The 24,885-nt window shown below is 45.7% G+C and overlaps 2 protein-coding genes across 2 annotated transcripts in view; one reads left to right on the plus strand and one right to left on the minus strand.

Annotated features, from left to right (window-relative positions):
* The window catches only part of LOC8040134 (POU domain protein 2), a 167,127-nt gene extending 144,543 nt beyond the window's left edge, over window positions 1-22,584 (plus strand). The window contains 7 exon segments of the mRNA XM_042288280.1: window positions 8,999-9,139; window positions 9,141-9,230; window positions 11,427-11,510; window positions 11,998-12,165; window positions 14,676-14,924; window positions 15,647-15,770; window positions 16,598-22,584. Coding sequence (XP_042144214.1) covers window positions 8,999-9,139; window positions 9,141-9,230; window positions 11,427-11,510; window positions 11,998-12,165; window positions 14,676-14,924; window positions 15,647-15,770; window positions 16,598-17,268 — 1,527 coding nt within the window. The 3' untranslated portion in view covers window positions 17,269-22,584.
* Window positions 22,585-22,586: 2 nt separating this feature from the next.
* The window catches only part of LOC8040135, a 75,715-nt gene continuing 73,416 nt past the window's right edge, over window positions 22,587-24,885 (minus strand). The window contains exon 28 of the mRNA XM_002413965.5: window positions 22,587-22,888. Within this exon, the coding sequence (XP_002414010.4) occupies window positions 22,736-22,888 (153 nt within the window). The 3' untranslated portion in view covers window positions 22,587-22,735. The remainder of the gene's footprint in view (window positions 22,889-24,885) is intronic.

Raw genomic sequence — 24,885 nt, forward strand, 5'->3', positions numbered from 1 at the left:
CTTTTGTTTGTTCTTGTTCTTTTCACTCACAGGCAGCATGTGTGGGCAATGCTCCCTGAAAAGTGACATGACCGTAAAATGGATGCGAGTAGAAATGAAGAAGGGGAGAGACGTTCATTCAGCGGTTTTCCTTCCTGTAACCTCCGGATGTTTATCAGATGAGTTGAATAGTGCGTTATTCACTGCATTTGTCTGACGATATTAACCTCGCCGGGTTCAGGGTAATGACATTCTCGGCGTATTATTAGATGTCATTGAACGTTTTCCCTTTTGAATTTGGGAAGTGATCTATCCGTTTATACAAACAACTATCATATATTTTCAAGGGGAATACATCTCACCTCGCGAAAATCCAATGGCCTCGACGGGGACAGGCTTTGCATATATTGTATAGTTGAAACGGCCATCTATCGTCGATTTTCGCCATCTATCGTCGATTTTCGAGCGCCGGTTAAGACAGCCGGCTCTTTTGTCTCGGTTAATTACCTCGGCTCCCCGGCGTTAGCCCTCTTCCTTGGCACCGCACAACTGCGCGAAAACGTGAACGGGAACAGCGCGATGCGCACGCGCTCTCTCTGATGTAAGCTGTCCACACCGCTTTTAAAATCAACTGCCGGAATAACTTATTACACATAGCGCAAAAACAAACAAGCAAAAAAACAGCGCAAAAGACAAGCACTGTACTTCGTTTCACCTTAAGTCCCGACGCAGCCGACGCTACGAAGTAATAAGACCAATCAAGGAGCATCAAAAGCGCAAGACACTGGGACTTTTCTATCTGATTGGTTCAGCTATGATAAACCACTAATAGCGAGTTCGTTTCACACGCACTGGCACCGTTCGAGTTCTCTCCCAGAATGCATCGCACTCACAGAGTGTTGCACGGAAAACTGGACTCAAACGAACTCGCCAAATGCACCGAGTGCAGAAGGCTCATGCTGCCGCCACCTATGTTGTGGTAAAGGTACCGACTTCAAACCGAAACTAGCGCCTTTCTGTTCGGAGTGATGCGTGGAAATGCGAGAATGCAGTCGCTACCAACGTTTATCTACAAACTTTGGTCGCTGCAACCTGTAGTTTATAGTTGCGATGACTTCAAGCAGCTAGGCTGCCGTAGAGATAATTACAGACGGCGTAAATTTCCGCGACCAGCTGTCTACAAAGCAGCTGGTTGCGATCTTTCAATTCTTATAACCGTTTATACTGAAACTGATGATGCTGTCCGAGCAGAAGCTTGATCCGTTTGAGCATAGTACTACGCATGATCCACTGAAAGGGTACGGCTTAAAACTAGCCTGTTGGAATATCCAGAAAAACTGAGACTCGATTTGGATCGGCATTATAGGTGGACTAGATATTAGCCTTGGTGAGGGCGTCGAGAACGAGAGCTTTCTCGAACAAAATACGACGGGGCAAGTTAACTGACGTAGGTAAATGTTAAACATGATGATGTTGCGCAATCCTGGGGTAAAGTCTCCATCTTTAGATTTCTCTTATGCTTATTTGGCAGTCAGAGGTTTCTGCTGGGGGAGTTTTGTCGACAAATGTTAAATTTTTCACCCGCACACGGATGGTGATAGACATCTCGGGGGCCGCTGTAGCGTTTGTTCTGAGCATTTCTTTACACACTGGTATATTTCAGCGTTTGTACGGCAACGGAGCGATTTAAAACCTGCAAATAAATCACGGGTTGTCAATTGCTTCCTTCGGGAAATAGCAGACGCTCACAATTCAAGCTCGCGTTTGATTTCGTTGCCCGCGGGACGCGATTTCTATCAGAAAATCTACTTTTTTTTTTTTTTTTTCCGTTCGGTTTCGCGACACATCGTAGCAGACGAACCCTCGTCGTCTGCTCCCGCTCCTCGCCGGCCCCACCGGAGCGAGGCATGACGGGATTGCATTTTGGCGCACTCCCGATTTTCTCGGTGCAGCGAGTGCATGCACGCGTGGGGTGTCAGCGCTGAAACGAACTCGGAGAGTGCAACCACTCGTGGAGTGCCGACCGAAACGAACCCGTTCCACGCTGCGAGTGGGCACGCGTGGGCACGAGTGCCGTGAAACGAACTCGCTATAAGAAACATGACGTCCGCTTTCGACACTGTCTGATCGGTCCCATCAAGTCGTAGCGTCGGCTGCGTTTGGACTTAAAGGATGACCTTCAGAATCGTCTTCTTCCGGACAGAAAACCGGCTCCCAGTTCCGTCCTTTCCACTCCCTCTCGATATCTTCTCCACAGGAGCGAGTCTCTGAGCTACTCCCCGCAGAAAAGAGGAAGGCACTCCTCTTTATTTATTTATTTATTTACAGAAAAAAAAAAAAAGAAACCTGCAGCGCCGAGAAACTTCGACAGACTAACTTCGACAGAAACAGGAATTGAGAGGAAGTTTCCATTTTTCTGGCTGCTCGTTAGCGCTTATCCCGTCTTGTCCTCAAAATTGTGTTATGTGTATGTTCATACAGCCTAGAAGCTTGGTCTGCCTCAACGGGCGACGAGTCTCCCATCTGTAGATGAGAAATGTAGCCAGTGTAGTACAACCGCTAGCCTGGGGCCTTTAACGTGCACCACGCAGTAGCGACACACGACCGCACTCATCCAGATCGAAACAGGCATGGGGTGGGGATTGAGCCCAGGATCCTGGGTTCCGCAGCGCGAGCTTTCGCTCCACGTCCTCCAAGCATGGTGTGCGCTAGCCCACTCTGCCACCGAGAAAAATCTGCCCGGTCCGGGTGTCGAACCCGGGTTCGATACCCGGACCAGACAGATTTTTTTGGTCGCGCATCAGTTACTATACTTCGTTTCACCTTATGTGCGAGCGAAGGCAAAGGTGGAAGCGCGAGCACGAAAGCTCCATGCGTTCAGGCTTTGCTCGAGCGCGCGAGCTGGGGAGAAGCGCAAAAGGCGCTGGTCTCGCGCTTCTAGCTTTGGCTTCGCTCCCAGATAAAGTGAAACGAAGTATAGAGCTCTGTGTTTGGAGATTTGTGTTTGTTTTTTGACCCTCTTGTTCTCCAGGGATTAGTTTCGTCATTCTCGTCATGTTCAGAACGTTACTTTCTGGCAATCTACATTTTTATAAGGATCTTTGCCAATAATTGTACAGATACGGCGCACTCAGTCGCTGCGCTTAGTCTTCGTTTGTTTATCGGCGACATCTCGTTCTTCACTTTATGAAACTCCGAAGTTACGATGATGGGTGACATCTCTTTCTGTTTAAAAACGCGACCAAACGTTGCGACACGCCTTTTTTTAGGTAGAAAAGGCCACGCACGATTCTACGTTTGGGTTTTCTAGCGTATATAGATAGATTGAGCTAGCGCCATAAAAATACAAACTTGAAAATCCCTTTAGTGCTTTTTTAAGAGCTGCTATGCTTCCCTTATATTTAGCTTCGGTAAAGGAGTTCAAGAAAAGTTTACTCATGGTTAGAACATAAATAACGAATAAAGCGATAAACTTTTTTTTTTAAATGTTCGTTGCAACATTGTTTTTTCTTTTGTTTACTAATTTTGCCGTTTATTGCGAGAATAGACCCTTTTCAAAAATGCACGCCATCTCGTAGCTGCTACATCAATTATCCGTGTCCGCCATTGTTCGTGCGTGTTCTTTGAGCATACAGTATGTGTTGGCCACGAGGGTGAGCGTTCGGCGTGAACTCGGCTGAGCTCGTATCGAGAAAGAGTACTCCGTCAGCGTTCGCCAAGGACTCGGATCCAATCACACGCTTCGTTCCGAAGAAATGGCGACTGTCAGTGTTGCTCGATGGACTTTTACAAATAGGTCCATGGAATAAAAGCCAAGTACCTATACATGGGTTGCACTGACGTCACATCACATACTTTTGACCACCATGTAAGAGGAGGAGAGGGAAGCTGCTTTTGTAAGAATTTCGAGTGACGGGTTAATCTTCTATAATCCTCTGGGGGGAGAACAGCGACGTCTGTGCAAATCCGGGAGGCACAAAAGAGGATCTTGATGAGAGGGAAGCTTCCTCTTCCCCTCTTCTCTGGTGGTCATCGGAGCGCTCTTTGAACGACGTCACGTGCAAGCCATGTATACGGTCTTGGCGAGAACTGCCGCGTCCCTCGAGGCACTCGCGAATAAAGCGAGGATATCCCAATCCAAGTGATTTTTTTTTTCGCTCCTCGTGCGCGTTACCGAAAACCCAGCAAAAGAGGGGGGCGGGCGGGCGGGCAAGGGGACAAAACGTTTTAAAACTTCGTTTTGGCGGATTCATCCCTCATGGGATGAATTAACGCGGTCGATAATACGAGTGCGCTATGGTCAGTTACAGGTTAATTAAAGACCGACGACCAGTTCGCGCTTTCCACTTTTCCCCCGCTTCCTCCTCTCGCCCCTTCTACCCTGTCCACCGTTGCCTGTTTCCTCCTCCCCCAGGTTGAGGAGGATCGTCTGCCTTGCAGAATCTCGTGTCTGGTTGTCGGCCTTTAAGAAAAGTATTCGAGGGAAAGAAAGCGTGAGGAAGAGGAAGCAGACGGAACGCTGAAGAGAGGAGGAGGTTTCTGTTTCTCCTCTCCAATATTCCGTTTGCTTCCTCCTCCCCAGCCCTCCTTTCTCTTGAATACTTTACTTAAGGTGTAACTGACTATAGTCCCTGCCGGCATTCCAATGTTGCTTCGAGAACTTTCTCAAGCCTGGCTCATCAATCATACTTTTGCACTTGGATCTGACGAGCTCGTTGCGCTCGCTCATAAACCGCTTAAACCACGGGCAGCGCTTCCAACCTAATGGCGGACACCGTCTGCGGCGATCGGTCGCAGGTGCGTATGCGCTGTGTTTTCGCGTGGCGAGAAGGAAAGCAGGAGGAAAAGCGGAGACGCGTTTGTAGACGATCGACGTCACTGCCTCCCAGCTCGTATACTGCAAATGCGGCCCATAAATCACGTGACCTCGATCGAGCAGATGAAAACTCACGGGCTCTCTAGAGAGCACAATTTTATATACACTGGCGCCATTTATCGGGTAGAACTCTTACGATGTGCGTATAAGGTTACGCAGATCGGAAATGTTCCGGGGCTACCTAGCTTAGGGCGCCAGTGTGCCATCACTGGCGAGCACGACACGCTCGATCAATTTGTAGCGTAAATGTGTGGTCCAGCCTTCAGTAACTTAGCGCGTGTATGTGGGTTGTCTGTCCGATGATTACGCGTTGATTTAATTATCCAAGTCTATTATAGCGTTTTCTTGCGTTTCAATCCTTCGGACCATATCGAAGATAATAGTCTTAAGTTTCCGACTTTCGGATTTGTACCTCTTCGTAATGCTTGGCCAAAGTTTGGGTTGCTTAGTCAAGTGTTAAAGGTAATTTCGAATTGTTCATTTTAGTTACGAAATGTGATGTACACGAGGTCGTCATTTTTTGGGAGTATATAGTTGTCAACCGGATTCTCCACTTGAATGCCGTTGTCATAACGTTCTGCGGGCGGCATTGGCAACACCGCGAGGATCCTCTATTAGGATCGTATTTTTGTGTTGTTTTTAGCCGTGTTCCCATAAATGCCGGTTAGCGTTCGATATTTTACGGTGATTTTTCATCCACACCGCGTATACTCCGACCTGAACCGTTTTAAAATCCTCTAGACCAAAAGTAGAATTGCAACGTGGGCAGCTGCAGTTCACCTGCTATAAATCAACCGCTCGGTTTATTGCTGCGAGTTTCCATCTATATGTCTAAGCAATGCAATACATTTCAAATCCCGCATTGTATTTTCAATCGGGGCTCATTGTCGCAGACAAGGGTGACACAGGACGCCCTGAAAATATAGGAATATGAACCGTTGTAATGATTTTTTTTTTTTTTTCATATCAGTATCATTAATTTTAGAGGTTGCGACGTTACTTAGAATTAAAAATTCTTTCGAAAATGTTTTATATTTAATTTTTTTCATTGCGCAATGCCTAGGTGTGCGCGTCGTCAAGGCGTCCGTTGAACGCCCATCTAAAATACGTAACAATATTTCTTTACTCCATCGCTGAGCCGTTGTTCTAGGAATTGAACATTAGAGTCGTAACTTTGGGTACATTTACACAAATGTAATAAATCGCAACCGCAAAAAAAAAAAAAATGTTCACGTTTTTTTTTATTTTTTATTTACCAATTAGAAGGGCTCGTATTGGAGCATGCCTGCTAAACTGCGTGGGCTTCGGATAGGACGCATTTTTCAGTCAACAAAACATAGGAAAAAAGAAGAAGAAAATTAGTGGATGAAAACAGAGGCGAACCAAGGTAGCGCGCCTCGGTTGGTTACTGTGATTTGGGGGAGGGGTGTAAAGGAGGTGAAAGAAAGATGAAAAAGGAAGAAGAGGAGAAATTAATAACTTTCTATCACCGTGGGCCTACTAATACTATAGGCGTAAAAACAAATATGCAGACAAGTGCCATTGAGAGTTTCCTGGGGCATCTAAAACGGGTTAAAAAGGAAACACTGAAAGTACCATTATGTTCAAACACCTGAGACTGGGTGGGAAAAAACCTTGAAACAACCAAAAGTACAAGAGACAGGGATAGAAATCAGTCACGGCTAATAAGTGCATTCAGTAAATCCCTTAATCCTAAATCCCTGGTGACGACCTTTAAAGCCAAGGTCGTCACCAGTCAACATAACGTTGTGTTGGTTGGTGACCACATATGAGACAGTTTCAACGCAATCGCACCATGAAAAAAATTTTTTTTTTTTTTTAAATTGGGGTATGTGTGTGTTTCTACAGCCTAGAACTTAAACTGCCTCAACGGTCGACTTGTCTCCCAGCTGTAGATGAGAAATTTAGCCAGTGCAGTACAACCGCTAGCCTGAAGTCTTTAACGTGCATCACGCAGTACTAATAACACGACCGCACGCCGATGCGATGCTTATCCAGATCGAAACGGGCAATCGCACCATGGACAGTTTGGATTGTGCTTTTTCACGATTCGGTGTAGGAATTTCTGCGTGTAAGAAACACTCAGGCGAAATCTTTGTATAAGCGATTCCGTTCGCTTGGGTAGGTTGCGCGGCGCGCGACAGGTGAGTTCCAGAAATAGCATATATAGGGAAGGATAGTGGTAAGCAGAGCTGTTGCAAAGGCGTTCTGTTGCACTCCGGGCATGAAGGTTAGTGAGGGAAGCAACGTCGCCTCTAGAGTAGGGTACTTTGACATTAGGAATTAAAGGGTGAGCGGATGTTGCAGCAGCATCTGCCGCCTCGTTTTCAGGTACCTGACAGTGTCCTGGAATCCACTGAAATTCAATTGACTGTCCGCTGTTAACACATGCTTTAAGAAGGCTGTGTAAGCTATAGTCAGTTACGTTTAGTAACAATTTGTTTGTTTTCCCTTCGTCGTAAGTACGTAGAAAGGCCTTGAAGGGCCGGTTTAGAATCTGAGAACACTGTTTATGTTTGAACTGGCTTTGTCATTATGAATTCTAGATCCTCCCGAAGCCCCACAATAGCTCTGCCGCCGTTGACGATGTTTTGTGACTGAGCTTGAATTTTGTCGTTGTCGCGTAAGATGGGATCACGATGCTTGCAGTGGAGCTACTTTTGACACAAGATCCATCTGTATGTATATACGCGAGTTTTCTTCCCGTGGTTAGGGAAAATTGTCGATAAAGTGAGTTGCTTTAGAACAAGCATTGTTGTGTTTGATTTCTTTTTGATGCCCGGAATTTCAAGTGCTACAATTGGAAGAGAGAGTCTCCATGGAAGTATTTTCGACATTTCAAACGAGCCTACGTCATCGGGGAGGTATTGTTCCATTGTAAGCAGTGCCTTTGAATACTCAGAGTGAGGTCGCTTGAAGGTAATGTCAGCAAGTGAGTGTTTTTTGTGCTTAGTAAGAGGTCTTAGGTGAACTCGTAATGTTTCTTGCATCAGCAGGACTTCAACAGGTGTGGCACGTGCTTCAGCCACCATACCCAGAGTCGATGCGCAAGCCGGCAGGCCTAAACATCCTCGGAGGCCACGTGCCTGAACGGCTTTGAGCGTTTTGATGTTGGTCTGGCATGTGCTTGAAGAACGGGTATGCTATACCGAAGTAAGCCGACAAACGTTTTATTTTTGTAAAAGAGATCTTACTCTCATGCCCCACGTTGTTCCACTGACAAAACGAGTTAGAACACCACAGCTGGTTAGCTTTCTTCGTGGGTACTGTATGTGAGGTGTCCAGGTTAAACCCCTGTCAATATTAACTCTAAGAAATGTTTGGCATTTAACGTATGGCACGGTTTTTTTGCCTATTTTGAGGGGGTATTTATCCATCTTGCGGTGGGTAAACTCGATGGCTGCTGATTTGAGAATTGAAATTTCAAGTCCAGAGGTGCGAAAATATCTGGTAATTTTCTTTGGAGCAAACTGAACTCTTGCTTTGGCCTGAACTCGTGTGGTTCCAGAGACCCAGACACGTATGTCATCAGCGTAAAGTGACGCTTTTATGGTTGATAAAAGGACTGATGCCAGATAGAGAAAGACTACATTGAACAGTATGGGACTGAGGGCACCTCCCTGAGGGATACCACGGGTGACAGGGTGATGGAGTGTGTCCCAGTCATTTGTTGACTTGTAGATTGACCTCTTTGTAAGGTAGCTTTTGTAAGGTAGCCAACAGGCGTGACGGTGCAGATTTTGAGAAAAAGATGGTGGCGAAGGGCAGCAGGATAAACTGGAAGATGTTCTCCCCCAAAAGCGGGCTTCCTCATACGTGTTGAACGTAGCTGCTATGTAATGCAGCACCGAGGTACTTTAGCTGCAACACTCGTACATTGAGGCGGCGTCTGCTGGAAGATGGTATTATTGACAGCGTAATCGTATTATTGTGTCACCAGCGAGTTGTGGAACAGCGTACCGAAAAGTGTACGCAAAGAAACAGTGTCCTCGCCAATCCAAAATACAGGTTGGACTAGGCGCATGCGCTGTAGCAACAACACTATTCCTTTGCGTAGGCTATATAAAACTCGTCAGTGTTGTATGTCAAGGGTTCTGAGGATCGCGGGTGGTTCTTGCGCAGATCAAAAAGTCGGTGCGATCGGGACTCTTCGACGAGATGGACGACGAGCACATGGAAACGAAGATGTCGTCGAGCGGGAAGGCGTCGGCGTCGGCGGCCAACGGCCAGGGCACCGGCCTGCTCAGCACCACTACCTCGTCGGGTCCCCCGCTACCCCCCTTCCGCGCTGGTGACGACGACGGCTGCGGCTCTGGCCGCAGCGGCCGCCTCGGGCCAGCTCTCGCTCAACCAGGTACCGTCGCCCGCGACTCCTGCTACTCATTGGGACACGGGCGTCTTTACAACGGACCGATCTTCCTTTCTACAATCATCGTGACCAGAGGGTATAAAGGAGAACAAATGCGGAGTAGTTTCTTTAGCACGGAGTAGTCCGTGCTAATGAACCTTTTTTAGAGCGCAGCTCTTAGGGGCCCGTTTCCGGCTTGAGCGGCGTCGCCGTCGGCATAACCGCGAGGTCACGTGACCCCCCCCCGAGGTCACGTGACCCACCCAGGTCACGTGACACCCCTAGGTCACGTGACCCCCTTAAGGTCACGTGACTCCTTTGAGGTCACGTGACCCCCGGAGGTCACGTGACACCCCGAGGTCACGTGACCCCCAGAAGTCACGTGACCCCCTAAGGTCATGTGACCCTTTGAAGTCACGTGACTTCTGGGGGTCACGTGACCCACCCAGGTCACGTGACCCCCTGAGGTCACGTGACCTGGGTGGCAGTCCCGCAGACGCGGAGGCCCTCCTCACGCAGCGGCGAACCTTCGAACCGCGTTTGGCGTCCGGAAGGAAAGTCGCACTACTTCTCATGCCTTCACGGAGGCGAGAGAAGTAGCGCAGCGCCATTTTCGGACGTCGATCGCAGTTCGAGCTTTCGCCGTCGCGGGTCGTTCTTGTGTAGAAAACGTCCATATTTACGGCGCGCTGCGGCTGAAGCGTGAAGCTGTTAAGTGAGAGTCGAAAAATACCTTTTTGGGCAATCGGATACACCACCGGTGTTGCTCGCGTTGTCTATCGAACGGTTCACGGCCGCTTGCCTGTTTCCAGCATGCCGCAGAAAGCATTAATTTATTTTCACTGCAGCTGTATAAAAATGGATACCGTGCTTTCATTTTTCAATCCCAAAGCTGGAAGCCCGTGCGCGTGTGTGGGGAAGGGAGGGGAAAGGGGGCTTATATTGTCAATTTTTAGTGGAATATTAAAACGAGGAACGAGGCAGGTTTGCCTCATTTATGCTTATTGAAGCATGTTGAAGCAGGTTTTGGTAACTTATACTAAGTTAAAACATGGTCATAAAGGTTTACCTTTTCTTGAATTACCATATTTGAACACCAAACATCTTTCACCTTGTCTGAGTGGGACATTTCTTTAGTCTGCTAATGATGTGTATTTGATCTTGTTTCGAACACTGGAGGGTCAATAACAAAATAAAATACACATCAGTTGGCATAATTTGCATTTCGGTTTCGGTCAGGTGTTTAAATGCAGAAATGCCTTCAAATGGAAGCTAACTCAGGTTTTTGTGCACGTCGGCGTGCTTGTGTGGAACGTCACGTAACTCGACTTCACGTGACTCATGGTGCGAAGTCGTGGTGTCTTGTGACGTATTGACGTAAACGAAATCATTGGATCTAGTAACGTTGAATGCCAATTCGTGGTGTAGCGTGACGTCACGTGGCACTGTGTCACGTCACGGCGTTTAGTGTCACGTGACGTGACGTCAGCTGACAGCATGATTTGACACTATGACGTCATGTGATTGATTAGATAAAAGTTTTATCTTTTCCTCCAGTTTTCATACATTTCAATTCTGCATGTAACTAGTTGATCAATAAATCGATATACTCCTACCAATTTTTTTTACGTCTTTATGTAAACGGTTTTATGTTTACGTATTGGCATGGGCTGATTTAGGGGGGGGGGCGCCTGCCCCTAAAACTCTCAAGGTTTACTTTTTCTTCATAAAAAATAGACATGCACCGGCTTTTTTTTATTATGAAGAAATTATTAGTTTTTGGTGACATAACAAATATTAGGTCAACAAAACAGATCAGAGCAACGTTTCGCCCGTGATGTTATCTCCTTGCAACCGCCCCCCCCCCCCCCCCCCCCCCTTTCCCAGTCCCTTCAAGCCTTACCCGATTCATAAATCCGCCCCTGATTATTTGTCTTACGTTTTCTTGCATAATATTGCCAAGCTGAGTTGCATAATTACACTGTCCGCACCCAGCGCCCCGATATATTTCTGTAAAAATGAAAGGAACATATCACAGGAAAAAGTTGCTACACTCTTTTTTTTTTTTTCGTAGGAAATTAAATTATAATTATTTAGTCTTGGGTCGCAACCTAGGTCGGCTAGACCATGATGCAAACTGACGAGCATGCTCCGTTTTTAAAACTTAATTCTTTGTTTCTTAGAACTGCGATTTTCTTGCAGCTGATGGTGGCTGGAGCCCAGAGCCAGCAACCTAACCTTCTAATGCAGGCTGGATTAGCTCAACAGTTACAGCATGTCAGCAAGGTAAGGTCATGCTTGTTTTGAACAGCATTGTCTTGGCAACAACAGCTACCACTTAGACATACCTTCAAACGCTTGATCACGAAAGCACATAAACTCAATGTTTTATTGATGGAAGAGACATGCCTTGTCCACTCTCTCCAGTGTAGAAAAGATAAGCTTCGTTGAACGTTAGCAGTAAACAAACTGTTTGTTGTTACTTAATTTGTTCACCCCCTAATTACCTAAAAACTAGTTTGAGATGAAGAAAACAAAGAGTGACATGCTGACCGTAGACTTCGCAGAAACTTTATATCTCCACGCTTCGCTTGCGGAAAATTAAGGGCACCGTGGGTTTAGTGATGGGAAATTAATTTTAGCTTTAGGTATTCTTATCTCGTCTTTGCCTTAACTGTAATTTGAGTCTTGCATGTGCCTTCTCGGCAATGAAAGTCATAGATACGCACTTCAAATCATTGATTGCCGGCATTCTCTCTCTGGCCGATCTCAGATGCCGGCAGCATCGGGTCTTCCGGGGCTCCCCATGAGTGCCCAGGAACTCCAGCATCTACAGCAGCAGCTTCAGCAGAATCTACAAAACCAGATGGGCCAGTTTGTGTTTTTACAGCCGGGACAGCTGCCAGCCAATGTACAAGCGCAACTCTTTCTGCAGAACCAGGTAATTTCTCCCGTCCGTCTCCGTTCATATTAACGAGCACCTCTGATGGATTTGTGCGGAAACTGAAGTAGGGCTAATCGACGTTTAATAAGGGGGACTCGGAAATATATCGATGTAAGATTTACAACAAAGGTTATTCAGTCGCAATTATTGATGACTCTCCAAAGCCGCCAGTTGTAGTGTACAAATTATTTGTGGATTTATGCAAACTGTTTCTCCTAACGTGTTTTTTTCTTTAAAAAAAAATTATGTTGGATGACAAGCATGGGTCCATCGATTATTTTGTGTTATTTAGTGCTATGGCACATGCCTGCGGTATTTTTACCCGAGCTGAGTATTGTTCTGTTTGATGTAATTTCTTTTCAATTTTATTACAATTGTGTTATTTTTTTCTTCGAGTGAAGCTATAAACGCGTTCTTGAATTGGAAAAAAAAAAAGAATGTTTGAATATAGGCACCTTAAAAATCATGCGCACAAAGTTTCCTTTTGATTTTTTTTAATAGGAGCGACGTAATCGCCAATTAACATTTCACTCTCGCTCCGCCACTTCTGCGCACCGAGCACAGGCCGAGTAAGAAAGGGGAAAGGAAAACTAGCAAAAGTAATGTCATCCACGGTGACAGATGACCCTTGCTCGCCTCTAAGCATGGTTGGGAGATGTCGACGATGATATCGCGACCCCTTTGACAGACAGCAGGCTGCAAAGGGGATCGCCGCATAATCGCTCTATCGCTGCACGGTTTTTCGAAATAAAAGCAGATTACGCTTACTTCCTTCCGCCCAACTTAGATCCTATGATCGAATTCAGGCTCCTGACTTAATTTTTTTTTTAAAGTGCTCTAGCTTTTTTCTTTTGGAAGACTCGTGAAAATGGGCTTTGGAAGCGCTACCTCTTGAGCGCTGCTCTTCACCTTCAGTCATCATCGGCATGGGACTCGCGTTCGATGAGTGAAGACACGACTACCAGCCGAACATTGAACTGGTGTCCACCCACGCTGGCCAGATGACGTAGAAACTTTAGCACTAAGGCGTTCTATCATACCCATCAGACAGCGTCAAAAGTGCCCCATTGTGGTGTTCGTCGTGTTTCTGGAGGTGTCCTATCATCGCTGAACCAATCATAAACAAAAAAGGCACAGTGCAGCAAGGTGGAAAGTTGAGCCAGTTGGTTCAAGGTTCTTTAAATAATTAAAAGCACCGAAAAAGACAAGGACAAAGAAGTGGAACGACACAAGGCGCTCCGAAAAAGCACTTTGAAATCCCCGCGCTCCTTCCTCGAGAAATTCAATAACGCTCTCCGAGTTTCGCAACAAAAAAGGATCGTACAGCTTCAATGTTGACAAGCGCTTGCTGAGGAAGCTAGACAAGTGTACCTGCCAGGAGCCCCTTTCTGTTACAATCGCTCTAAATGGGTTCCCAAAAAAGCACCTTGTGTCGTTCCACTTCTTTGTCCTTGTCTTTTTCGGCGCTTTTAATTATTTAAAGAAGGCACAGTGACTTGCTTTTTTGAACGTGCTTGATTGGTCCCATTAGCACGTAGCATCGGCGGCGTTTGGAGTTCGCTGCTGGAGTATGCTCTAGTCCCTTCCCTCTTGCCCTTATTTTATGAAGAGAGAGGAGGTGCCACGCGCGAGGGAAAAGATAAGCGTTCCGCAGGATCTGGCAAGTGCCAAGAAGCATGCATTTTGCGCGTTGTTTCTCCGAGCACTCTCGGCAAAATATTAAAACGTCATAGTGCAAGATTTATTACAATGACGTCCTTTTAGATCGCGAGCCTAAATAAGCCGGTTTTGTTGCATGGTGGCGTTTTTCAAGTTTCTGTCACTGCACTGCGGAGAAACAAAAAGAAAAGATTGATTGTGGTTTTGGGTTAAAGATCGTGTTTTATGTTTGGCTGTGGTATACCAGACAAAACCAAATTGCAACACAACTGCTCACAGTGTCGCTGAGTAGATTTATGGAAGTTTATCATAACATGGTTGGAGCTTACACTTTCTTTTTATGCACTGCTATTAATCTGAATTTTTGTCATGAATGGGGAAGCCACTTTAAGATGTTACCCAAATTTTAGCGAGGATAAAGAAATAATGACAGCCACCGTAACTACCATAACAAACATCTCCGGGAATATCCCTCTGTAACTCAGGAACACCGGTGTGATACGCAAGTTTATTTAGATTATAGAAATGAAAATTTTTTTCTTTATTTTGTTCTGTTCCGTTGTCCTACTCCTGTATTCATTTTGCTTGATCGCTGCACCCACATGACCCCCCCCCCCCCCCCCACACACACACTTAAAAGCTTAGATAAACAAACATTTAAATAGCTGCATGGAAAACTATCACCAAACAGAGACGTGGAGAGCGAGATACCCTAAACACCAAGGGAAAAGCACAGATTGCGCGGCTTGCCGGTTCAGCCCGTACCCATTGCTGCTTAGTGTTGCAGGCCGACAGTCTCTGTTGTGAGGGAAGCCTCTTGACCCTGTGTTTGTCCGTGCTGGGCCCAGGGTCTCCTCCAGCAGGGCTTGATGCAGCAGAGTCTGCAGAGCCTGCAGCTGCAGGCGAGCCAGGCGGCGCTGCTGCCGCAGGGCATGCTGTCCTCGCAGGCAGCGGCGGCGGCGGCCACCGTGGCCGCAGCGCAGCAGCAGCTGCACCAGCTGCAGCAGCAGCAACAGCAGCACCACGAACAGCAGCAGCAGGGGCACAACCGGGCAACGCACCAGCCGCCGCACAACATCACTCACATTCAGCACAAGGTGCGCGCACCCTTCGACATCTGGCAGCATGAGCAGACCATTACAAGAACTGCACGCTGCCACCTTTGTCTACTGAATTGCGGAATGCGTTCTGAGCTCGCACCTCCCATCTGCAAAATATCGGACGGCGCGCGTGCGTCAACAGCCCACTGGACTCTCTTCACCCGCCAAAGCCAGTGTTATCGGAGAAACGCTTTATACCTTTACTAGAAGGGTTCCCTATGCATCTTGACCGGATGGTGCCACCATTTATAGTTGCAGATTCATAATGGTATTACACAATACTTTTTAAGCCGATAAAAAAAAACAAAAAAACAACAACCCTGCAATGTATATTAAGGGGCGGTCTTCGCTCTCAGAGCATGAAGAATTACTAAATTGAATCAGGGAATGCTAAAGCTGGTTAGTTCAGCCGTGTAGTGGAAGTTTAAAACTGTACTGACCGGCAAGCACTTCATGCTTGCCGGTCAATGTAGTGCATTCTGAATGGGCCCAGGGACTGGGTCTATTCGGAATTGCTAGAATGATATGCAGAATTGCCATAATGATGTAACATTAATTGCTATTATGATATGAAAAGCATATGGTATACGTGGGAATTCTTACCATCCGACTGAAGTAAGCAACTCCCAGGGGCAGTTGTACAGTTTTTGTCGGGCATGAGAGGAGTGTAGAACTTGGTGAAGCCCCAATGAAGTTTCGTTTTGTTGCATTCGTTTCAGCAAGCGCCGATAGTTCCTCATCATGTCAAATCGAGACCAGCGGAGCCGAGTCCGGAAGAAATGACGGACTTGGAAGAGCTCGAGCAGTTTGCCAAAACGTTCAAGCAAAGGCGGATCAAGCTCGGTACGTGCGCACTGCATGATTTCCTGAGCGATCCGTGCGTTTCCTCTTTTCGAACCCGGGTATTTCGAAATTTTGTCTAATTACAGCAGTTAAAACATCCCGTTGAAAATTCGATGTAGAAGTATAGGCGCCCTGTGTGTCTTTATCAAACGTTACCACAGATTCGATACATCGTACGACGTCGCACCCCTGGTAGGGAGGCTTTCCTCGAACACAACCGTCGTGGCACGGTTTGTACCTGAGGATAAAGGGGTCTGGTCACGGGCAGCGAAAGGCGCAAATAGGCAGAGAACAACACTCCACCTCAACCCCTAAATAAAAACTAAAAATAAAGTTTCAACGGTTGTGCAAGTGCGTCTTCAACGCCTTGTTCATATTTGTTTAGATTTTGCTTTGGAATCTTTGTTTCAACTTTATGCCTTTTTTTTTTTTTTGCTTGCTTGACTTTTTGTGGATGAAGTTTTTTTGCTCTCTAGTATTCTTTTACTTCTTTTTAATTTAATTTCATGTTATGTTGCAAGCGTAGGGTGGTGCGCGCGCGAGCGGCGGTGCTCGTGGTTCCCACGACCGCGAACTTCGCTTTAATAAGGTTCTACTGTATCTAGCGGTTCGTATATCCTCTATTTGGCAAGCTCCCATTGGCCACGGTTTTGGGTATTAGCAGAGACGCATGGAAATTTCAATTGGAGCATACTTTTGCTTATCGATATATCAAACTAAGTTACGATCCCCTTTAAATTCGATCTATCCGGGTTCAACCTAGCTGGTTTCTAGCATAGCAGTGTTGCGGCCATTGCAGATCAGGCGTATTCCCTTTTCTCCCGCAGGTTTCACACAGGGAGATGTGGGCCTGGCTATGGGAAAGCTCTACGGCAATGACTTCAGCCAGACCACCATCTCCCGGTTCGAGGCGCTCAACCTGAGCTTCAAGAACATGTGCAAGCTGAAGCCGCTGCTGCAGCGATGGCTCGAGGACGCGGACGCCTCGCTCAACAATCCGGCTGCCCTCGCCAACGCCCACACCACGCCGGAGTCGATCGGCCGGCGCCGCAAGAAGCGCACCAGCATCGAGACGAGCGTGCGTGTGGCGCTCGAGAAGGCATTCGTGCAGAACCCCAAGCCCACGTCCGAGGAGATTGCCGTGCTCGCCGAGGGCCTCTCCATGGAGAAAGAGGTGGTCCGGGTCTGGTTCTGCAACCGTCGGCAGAAGGAGAAGCGCATCAACCCTCCCCCGGGGGGCGCCGCCTCGTCTCCCACACCGCCCCCGCTCGTCGGGGGCCTGATGGGGGTGGCGGCGGCCCCGCTGTCCCTCCACTCGCCGGCCTCCCTGGCCAGCAGCTCGTCCAGCCCGTCGCCCCCACACCACGCGGCCGCCCTGGTGCCCCAGCGGCCACCCAGGCCCCCGGCCATCGTGTCCCCCTCGCACCACGCGCTGGCCCTGGCCGCGTCGCCCCCGTCCGCCGTCGCCTCGCCCCCGGCGCTCCTCAAGCCGGAGTAGCTCCTGCAGTTCCTACTTCTCCTCGACCATATCAAGGGGCGACGGGTCTCTTCGCGTCTGTGTGCGTCCCTGTGTGTGCGTGTGTGCGCGCGCGCGCGCGTGTTCGGACTCGCGCGAGGAAGGTTTGTTTCTGGCGCGATGGCGTGCTCGCGTTTTTAGAGGGGTTGAGCTGGACGCTGTTTTTCGATCCGCACTGTTGCGCTCGACTCCCCGAGACCCCTTCCTACCTCAGGAAAAAAAAAATCAATTGCTTAAGGGGCCCGTCTACTTGTACATTATTTTCTCTCGTCCCTCGCGGGAAGAAACCCACTCAGGTGATGAACCCAAAAGCCGCCTGTGGCGCTTTGGACAGGGCATGGCAGTGATACTGAACTACACTGTAAATGCAGTGCGCAACTCAGGGAATATTGCAGAAAGAAAAGTTCATAGACTGTCTGTAAAATAGTATAAACTGTGCACAGGCTGTGAGATCCAATGAGGCTTACGTGTGTTTTACCTGTCAAATGGCCTGTTGTATGTGCATCCCATCATTGTACACCCACCTTTTCACATAGCAACATCATTCTTTTTTAAGTGTTTCTACAGCACTGCCAGAATGGGAGGCATAAAAACGCTACCTCAATTATTGTTGTTGCCTGTTCAGTGCTTTATTTTTCACCACCTCTACCTCGGCCTTGTTTCTTCGCGACACTGTGCCCATCCGGACCAAAAATCTCGAGGCTTACTTATGTCGTAAATTGTGCTTGGAAAGTTCTTTGGTATGGTGCACTGGTATTCTGAGTAGAGGGAAAAACCTTACTGGTCAGTGCCATTCTCCAGGAAAATGTTTTTATCCTTTTCACATATTATGTATACAATGTACATTCATTTTTTTTTTAAATATTGGTGTCTATCTTGGCGAGCGATGTTGGTTTCAAATATAGTTGCGTTGAGCTTGCAGAGATTTATCTGTTTATCTGGTTTTATGTATCTCTCTCTTCTTAGTTTCTGTCTGAGCCGTGACATCTTGTGAAAGAAAGTGACGAGCATCAAAGGAAAAGTGTCCAATTTTTGTATTACTTGTTGGCTCATCTTTAGGGACGTTTCCCACTCGTACATTGTTGATTGTGTCTTGTACATATACGTGGGATGACTGTCCAAAAAAGGGAGGAACTGTAGCTTGCCTGGGCTTGACTTTCCTTTTTTCATTACAACTATGTCTAAACTGCTCAGTCATACTGCTGTGGTCTGTACCAGGTGGCAGACTCAAGCAGGCACAACTTGCTGCAGAGTAAAGATCAAATCCTTAGTGGAAGTTCCTGTCAAAATCAAACAAGAAAAGCAGCAAGCTCAAAAAGTGTTGACATAATTGAAATATATATCAAGCATATATCTTTAGCTCTGTCGTCCGTTAAAACTGATGTATCTAATAGTGCAAGTGTGAAGGCTTGAAAGTTCTGCAAGTAACTTGCCTACTGGGTCTTTTGGTCAAAATTGTTTGCTCACAGAATTTGTATCCATCTATAAGTGTTAAAATGCTTTTGTAGTTTCTAAGCAGTTGAATCTTTGCGTTTGCCACTCTTGCATGTAATTACACTAGTCCGCCTGGCAGAGACAGTTAATCTCTAGAATATGAAATTTTTAAAAATGTTATTCTTGAACAGCTTTTTAGTGACTACTTTACTTTAGTTCTTTGAATTATTTGGCCTCATGCATAATTCATGTTTCACAATAGCTTTAGGAATTTCATCATCTTCTTATTTATGTACATGAGTATTTTTAGATCAGGTTCTACATAATTTTCATTAGCTTTTTGCCTGAATCATGATGCACATAATCGGTTTCATTGGCAGGCTCTACAAGGTTTGTTTCTTCTGAGCATATGCATATGATGTCTCCTTTGCACTAATGCATAGTTGTAAGAATTACTTTGGTAATCTTGTCCATTGTTTTTAAAACAATTCTGAGTATAGAACACACACAGATATTTCTACTGTTACAAATCTGATGCACTACTAACACTGCATGTAGCCCACTCATTGGTAACATATGTCCACACTTACACATTTCGTTTCAATGAAGCTCAGTTCATTATAAATTTTTAGTGCAGTGGCTTTAGAGGGCATGAATTTGAGAACCAGCTTATTTATTATAATTTTATGTCATTCATGCTTCTCAGTACTAAAATAAGAAAACAAAATTTTTTTGTTGTTATAGGTTTCCTGGAAGTCTGAGGAGCAGTTAGTTCTCTCTGGATCATGCAAAACTTCAGATGTTTGATACACTTGCATGACCTGGTGGATGTCATCATAAAATATGTTCCAGGAAGGCAGTTGATTGTGTAATTGAGATTATTATTATTCTTTCATCTGGAAGTTTTCTGCTGTAACTTACCTTTTGTGAGATCAAGGCACTGAAAGTGCTACGGCATTTACGAGGAATGTCTTGGAGTTGTACAAGAGTATACTGGCTGAACCTTTATAATAAATTTAAGTTTTTACATTCTATTATATTACTATTACAACGATTTGAAGTATTGCTAATGCATTTTTCTTTTGAAACATGTCTTCACTTACAGGCAATAACAACCAGGTAAATAAATGACTCGCTCAAAGTTAATAAAATTCACACAGCTAGAGTTTCTACTGGCACAATGTAAACAGGTGTCATGGTTACATTTTAATGGCGTTAAAAGCTTCTCAGGTCAGAAACTTATTTTTAATGCATCAGTGGGATTATATACAGACCGTTATATATTGCTACGTAAATCTCCCCTTTTTTAAATTATGTTTGTAGTCAACTCCCTCCTAAATTGTTTTGTTCTTCGATGCAAGCTCCAGCATTTCAGTGTCTAGCAGTCAATTGCATGATTTACATGCCCCAAAATTTTAGTGACATAAAAACTTCTCAAGACGGGAACTTATCTTCACTCCATAAATGGGAGCATTATTCACCAATTCAATTATTTTGCCACATGAATCTTTCCTTTTAATTATACAAGTTTGCCTTGACTCACTTCTAACACAGGAAATCTAACTTATAAACTAAATTTTCTACATAAGGTGGAAGCCTATGCAACTTGAGCTAAAGCCAGCGGCTTCTCTTTTGCTGTTTGCTTTCATGTTAACCATTAACATTCATACCCTATGGGCAGAATACTTACATATTTCAAAAGCTTGTTTCAAACACCTTCTGCAGTGCCAATTAAGCCATTGATCACTTCAGTCATTCTCAGAAAAACATTCTTGTGCACAGCATTTTGCGGCAGGATTGATCTTGAAAGCGGGTATTTTGTTCATTGCTGAAACTGTAGGGAAATGTGCAAGAGTAACTTAGTATGTCATTAACAGGAAAATCAAACATGTCTTTTCTTTACATGGTCTTATTTTGTTTTCATGTGCTTTCTGTGTCGTAGCGTTCTTTTTTGTTTTTGCGTGAGCAGTTTTTGTTTGTCCCAAGTACTGCTGGTGTTCTCTAGCGCTCCTGCATTCTCCTGTCAACATTCAGGGATTTCTACACGTAGGCGTATAGGGGGAATGTAGGAGGGCCGAAAGCAGGCACTCGGCTCTTTTATGCTGCATTTTGATGACTGCTTTCTGGCTGTGTGATTTGCCTCCCCCTTAGGGGGAAGGGAGGATGGCAGGAAAGTGTGAAAGGTTTACTTTTTTTGCTGTGGTGCTGTGACTAGAGTTCCTTGTCAACTTTAGCGGGCAGGTAGCAGGGACCAGAGATCTATTGCGGGTATTTGCGAAAACTTATTTTGGACTGAAACATATTCACTCCTTCTGGGCCCTGCTACGTCCCCTTTAAAGGAGACTCAAAGAGAAAGGGGAAATTCCCGGTTAGTATCAAAACTTCCACCCTCTACCTCTTCCGAACAGACAGACTTCATCTGTCGAGTGACAAAAATACTTATGTACTCTCAAGGGAGCATTGTCTGCTGGTGAACCTGAAACTGATGCTCAATCAGTGGCATACTTGAAAGCTGATAAGCATAGCTTTTGTACCATCTGCCTACAGTAATTTGAAAGCCAACAAAAATCCAATAATTTCTTTTTAAGAAGCTTAAGACTGCAGCAGATTTATGTCCAATTTATAAATTATGAAAAACTTCAAAATTTAGTTTGCTTTCATATGCTAATGTGTAAGGGACATAGCACTATTGGAGATGCCATAATGCACGAGGGTAGGTGTACCACAAACTATCGCCCTGTGTATGGAGCCAGCTGTTCATGCTCCAAGTTTTGACCCTTGAGCATTGTGAAGCATTTGTTTGTTTCATTGTATATTTTCCATATCATGCATTTACAAGAACATGATAAAAATATAAAAAAATAAATCACTCTTATTTTAGGGCAGAACACTTTGGTGGCCCATAGTTGGGAAGCCATGTGGATGGAAGATTGCTGATGTCCACATGTACCAATTCCTGCCTAGAATTCCGGGTATTTTTTTGTTTATACAAGCAATTGTCTTTGGGAAATGTGTAACATTATATCCCACTGTCAGATGTAAGATGCAAGCCTGGTTTTCATGCTCCCAAGGCTTTTTTGGAGTCTTCCAAAAGGTCCTTTGAGTGCTTAGCATGTTTAGCAATTATTTCCAGAAACAATTAGTTATTATATTTCAACCAACCTTGGATGTCCCTTCCCTGCAGGCAAAGATTTGCTGGACAGACATTTTCAGGGCACTGATATCGTGCAATTGTCTCATGTATGATGGTTTATAAATGAAGGAGCTGCACTGTTCCATTGTGTTGACATATTCCCACCTAGTCAATGTTTTATATGCATACATCCGGTTTACTAACGGCAATTGCTTGTTTTACGATGTATCAGAAAGGTATTTTGACCTGCTGTCAAAGGTGCTAAGATTGTTTAACATGTCATGCTTATCTTTTTCCTCCTTCAGTGTAGTAACCTTTACCTACCTTCTCAAAGAGTAACAGTGAAAATATGAGGCAGTAGTTGTGCTTCATTATCCTTTCCCTCTCATGCAATTCCTGTATCGAAAACTAGGCAATGCATCCATAAAGGACCCCTACTATGGTGGCAAAGGAGCATAATTTTTAGGCTACTTGGTGCATTTGCAGGGGATCTAAGATACAGATCTCTGTAGCAAGTCCCAGGTGGCTGACATAATGGCAATGTTTTATTTTGTAGGTCATCAGTGTATACTGCTGCCCTGAGAGATGGAGGATTTTTTGTAATGCTGTTGAGTTTTTAGTTTGTATCATGTGTGTGAAGAAAAGTATGTTAAGACTCAAGATCTTGCTTTCTTTTCTGTTACAAAGGGAGACAGTCATCAGGTGCGCAATAAAATAAGGCAGATTCCCAACATCTGGAGTTTGTCTTTATTTTTATTCTGGCACAAGTGACCCATGTGTATTCACATAAGGGTGTGGAGTTAAAGAATGAGGTCTATACTTTTGAAAAATGTCCTGCTAGTATCGGTGCAATATGGTCAAATTTAGTTCTCAACACACAGATCACACTTTTCCCTTGAAGCGGACTTTCTGCGAGTCGGCATACAGCGATTTAAAAACTTCCGTTCCTTCCTTTGGCAGTGTGGCGTGTACCATGGCAATGGTATGCTGATCAGCCAGGTCAAACAACTTGTACACCACAAAAAGCAATGTCCTCTGAAATGCAAATGTTGAAAATAAATGGTCAAAATACTTGGGTAGCTAAACTCGTCGAGCACAACTTTGTGTCCGAAAGTTGCGGAACGCGCTAATTGGACTCTCGCGACGCTGACGTCAAGCCGAGCTAGGTGTCAATCATCCAAGCTCTCTCGGTGCTCAAATTCCAGCGAGAATGTAAAACACAAAGTCGTAGCGAGCTCCGTCGAAGCGCGTGTGAGCAACATCGTGGTGCCAGCCGATTGAACAGCTGCACTGATGACGTCTCGCCCGAGTGTCCCTACATCCCTACGCCGCGTTAGAGTCAATGATGCGTGGATTGTACCTAGGCGGGGGGTAAATACTCTGAACTTTCTCGTCGCAAGATCGTCGTTTGTGGAAGTTATTGGTGACGACAAAGTGACGTTTCACAACTTTGGGAAGGAGTTTTTTGAGGCCAAAATCTTCGCTTCGGAGTCGAGGCGAAGATTGAACTTTGTGATGTTGTGGAGCCGTGCGCGGTGTACGCGGGCGGCTTTATAGAGCTCATCTTCCGCCACTGTCAACAACGCCACCGGGGTCACCCACAGGCGGTTTGTTTAGAGACGTCGGTAATGTCTGAGAGATGAGGGGAAACGGGGGGCAATAAAAACCAAAAAAAAAGAAAGCCGAAGAAAGGGAAATAAAAAATATTAAAGACGTTTACAAATCTTTGTAATGTGAAATTAGAGCTCAACTCTTGAGGAGGAATAAGGGAGGGTACGGAGAGGAGGGTTACGCCCCTCCTCCTCCCCTCTTCCTCTCCTCCCCTCCTACTCCCATTCAGTTTCTCCGCTAAATTTAGCAGGGAAAAGGACATCACATGACAATCTAGCGGAGAAGTGAATTGGCGTTGAAGTCACGCAGCTGGGCATTGAATTGGTGTTGAGGTCATGTGACGTCAATTTCGCGCTAAACTTAGCGGGCCGGTGACGGTGACGCCCACGCCGCAAAACCCGGAAACGGGCGCCGAAGAGCTGCGCTCTAAAGAAAGAATTGAGGTACGACCCACACACACACACACACATGCACAAACAAATAGGAGTCTCAAGAAGGGCCGTAGAAATTGTTCGGGAGAGAGAGAGAGGAGGTGATGGTGGTGAAGAAGGGGGATATTCCTTTCCCCTAATATTTTATTATAATTCTCTGAAATGCTATGGTGGTTCAAGGCTGGGGCGATACCCACCCCCTTCCACCCTTATGCCCCTTGCCCCCTCTTTCAATGCAACTGGAGGAGGGGGGGGACTAAATCCCCCCTCCCCATCCTCCTGTTTCGACGACCCTGCTTAGAGGTGTTCCAATGAGCAATGACGAGGAACAGCACAGCCTGAAATTTTCGAAATAACGATTCAAGAGATTCTGGAATTAAAACGGCTCGCGTTCCATGAACTGAAGAGTGGCCACGATAGACTTTCAAGCGAAAGACTCGAGCCAGGGCACGTATATAGTGTGCGGGCGCGTTCAGTGACGTCATTTTATGGTTGATACCTTTGACGATGGAGTCAGGATTATCAGTTGTGAATGGCAAATTTGATGGTGCGTGTTCAAATCGACGATGTCAAGTTCAGTGTCCTTGCGTTCTTGAAGCATCACCGCCAATATTGACAACCTGACATTACTTTTATTTCCTTATTTCCGTTGATAAACACACTTAATCCCAAACTGACTGATCTTCGAATGTCTACCATAAAATGATTTCATCCCGCCGATGAAGGGACAACTGCCCGGAGGCGAAATTCGCCCGAAAGTGGACAACGGTAGTTGGCTGGTTGTGACCTAGCCACGTCGGGCTACACTTTGGCCAGATTCGAAAGGCAGAGATAAATCAAAAGAACGTCAGGGACGCTTTATAGTAAATTCTGCTTTATCGGCGGAAATAAGAACGATACCAGACTATCAACTTCGACGGTGTTGATTTTAAAATGCAATTCCCAAGCATCCATCGTGCTTTTTAGAGACCATCAAACATGACGGTCGCA

The sequence above is a fragment of the Ixodes scapularis genome, unplaced genomic scaffold, assembly GCF_016920785.2.
Source record: "Ixodes scapularis isolate PalLabHiFi unplaced genomic scaffold, ASM1692078v2 PGA_scaffold0__279_contigs__length_252992795, whole genome shotgun sequence".
In the NCBI taxonomy this organism is placed as follows: Eukaryota; Metazoa; Arthropoda; class Arachnida; order Ixodida; family Ixodidae; genus Ixodes; species Ixodes scapularis.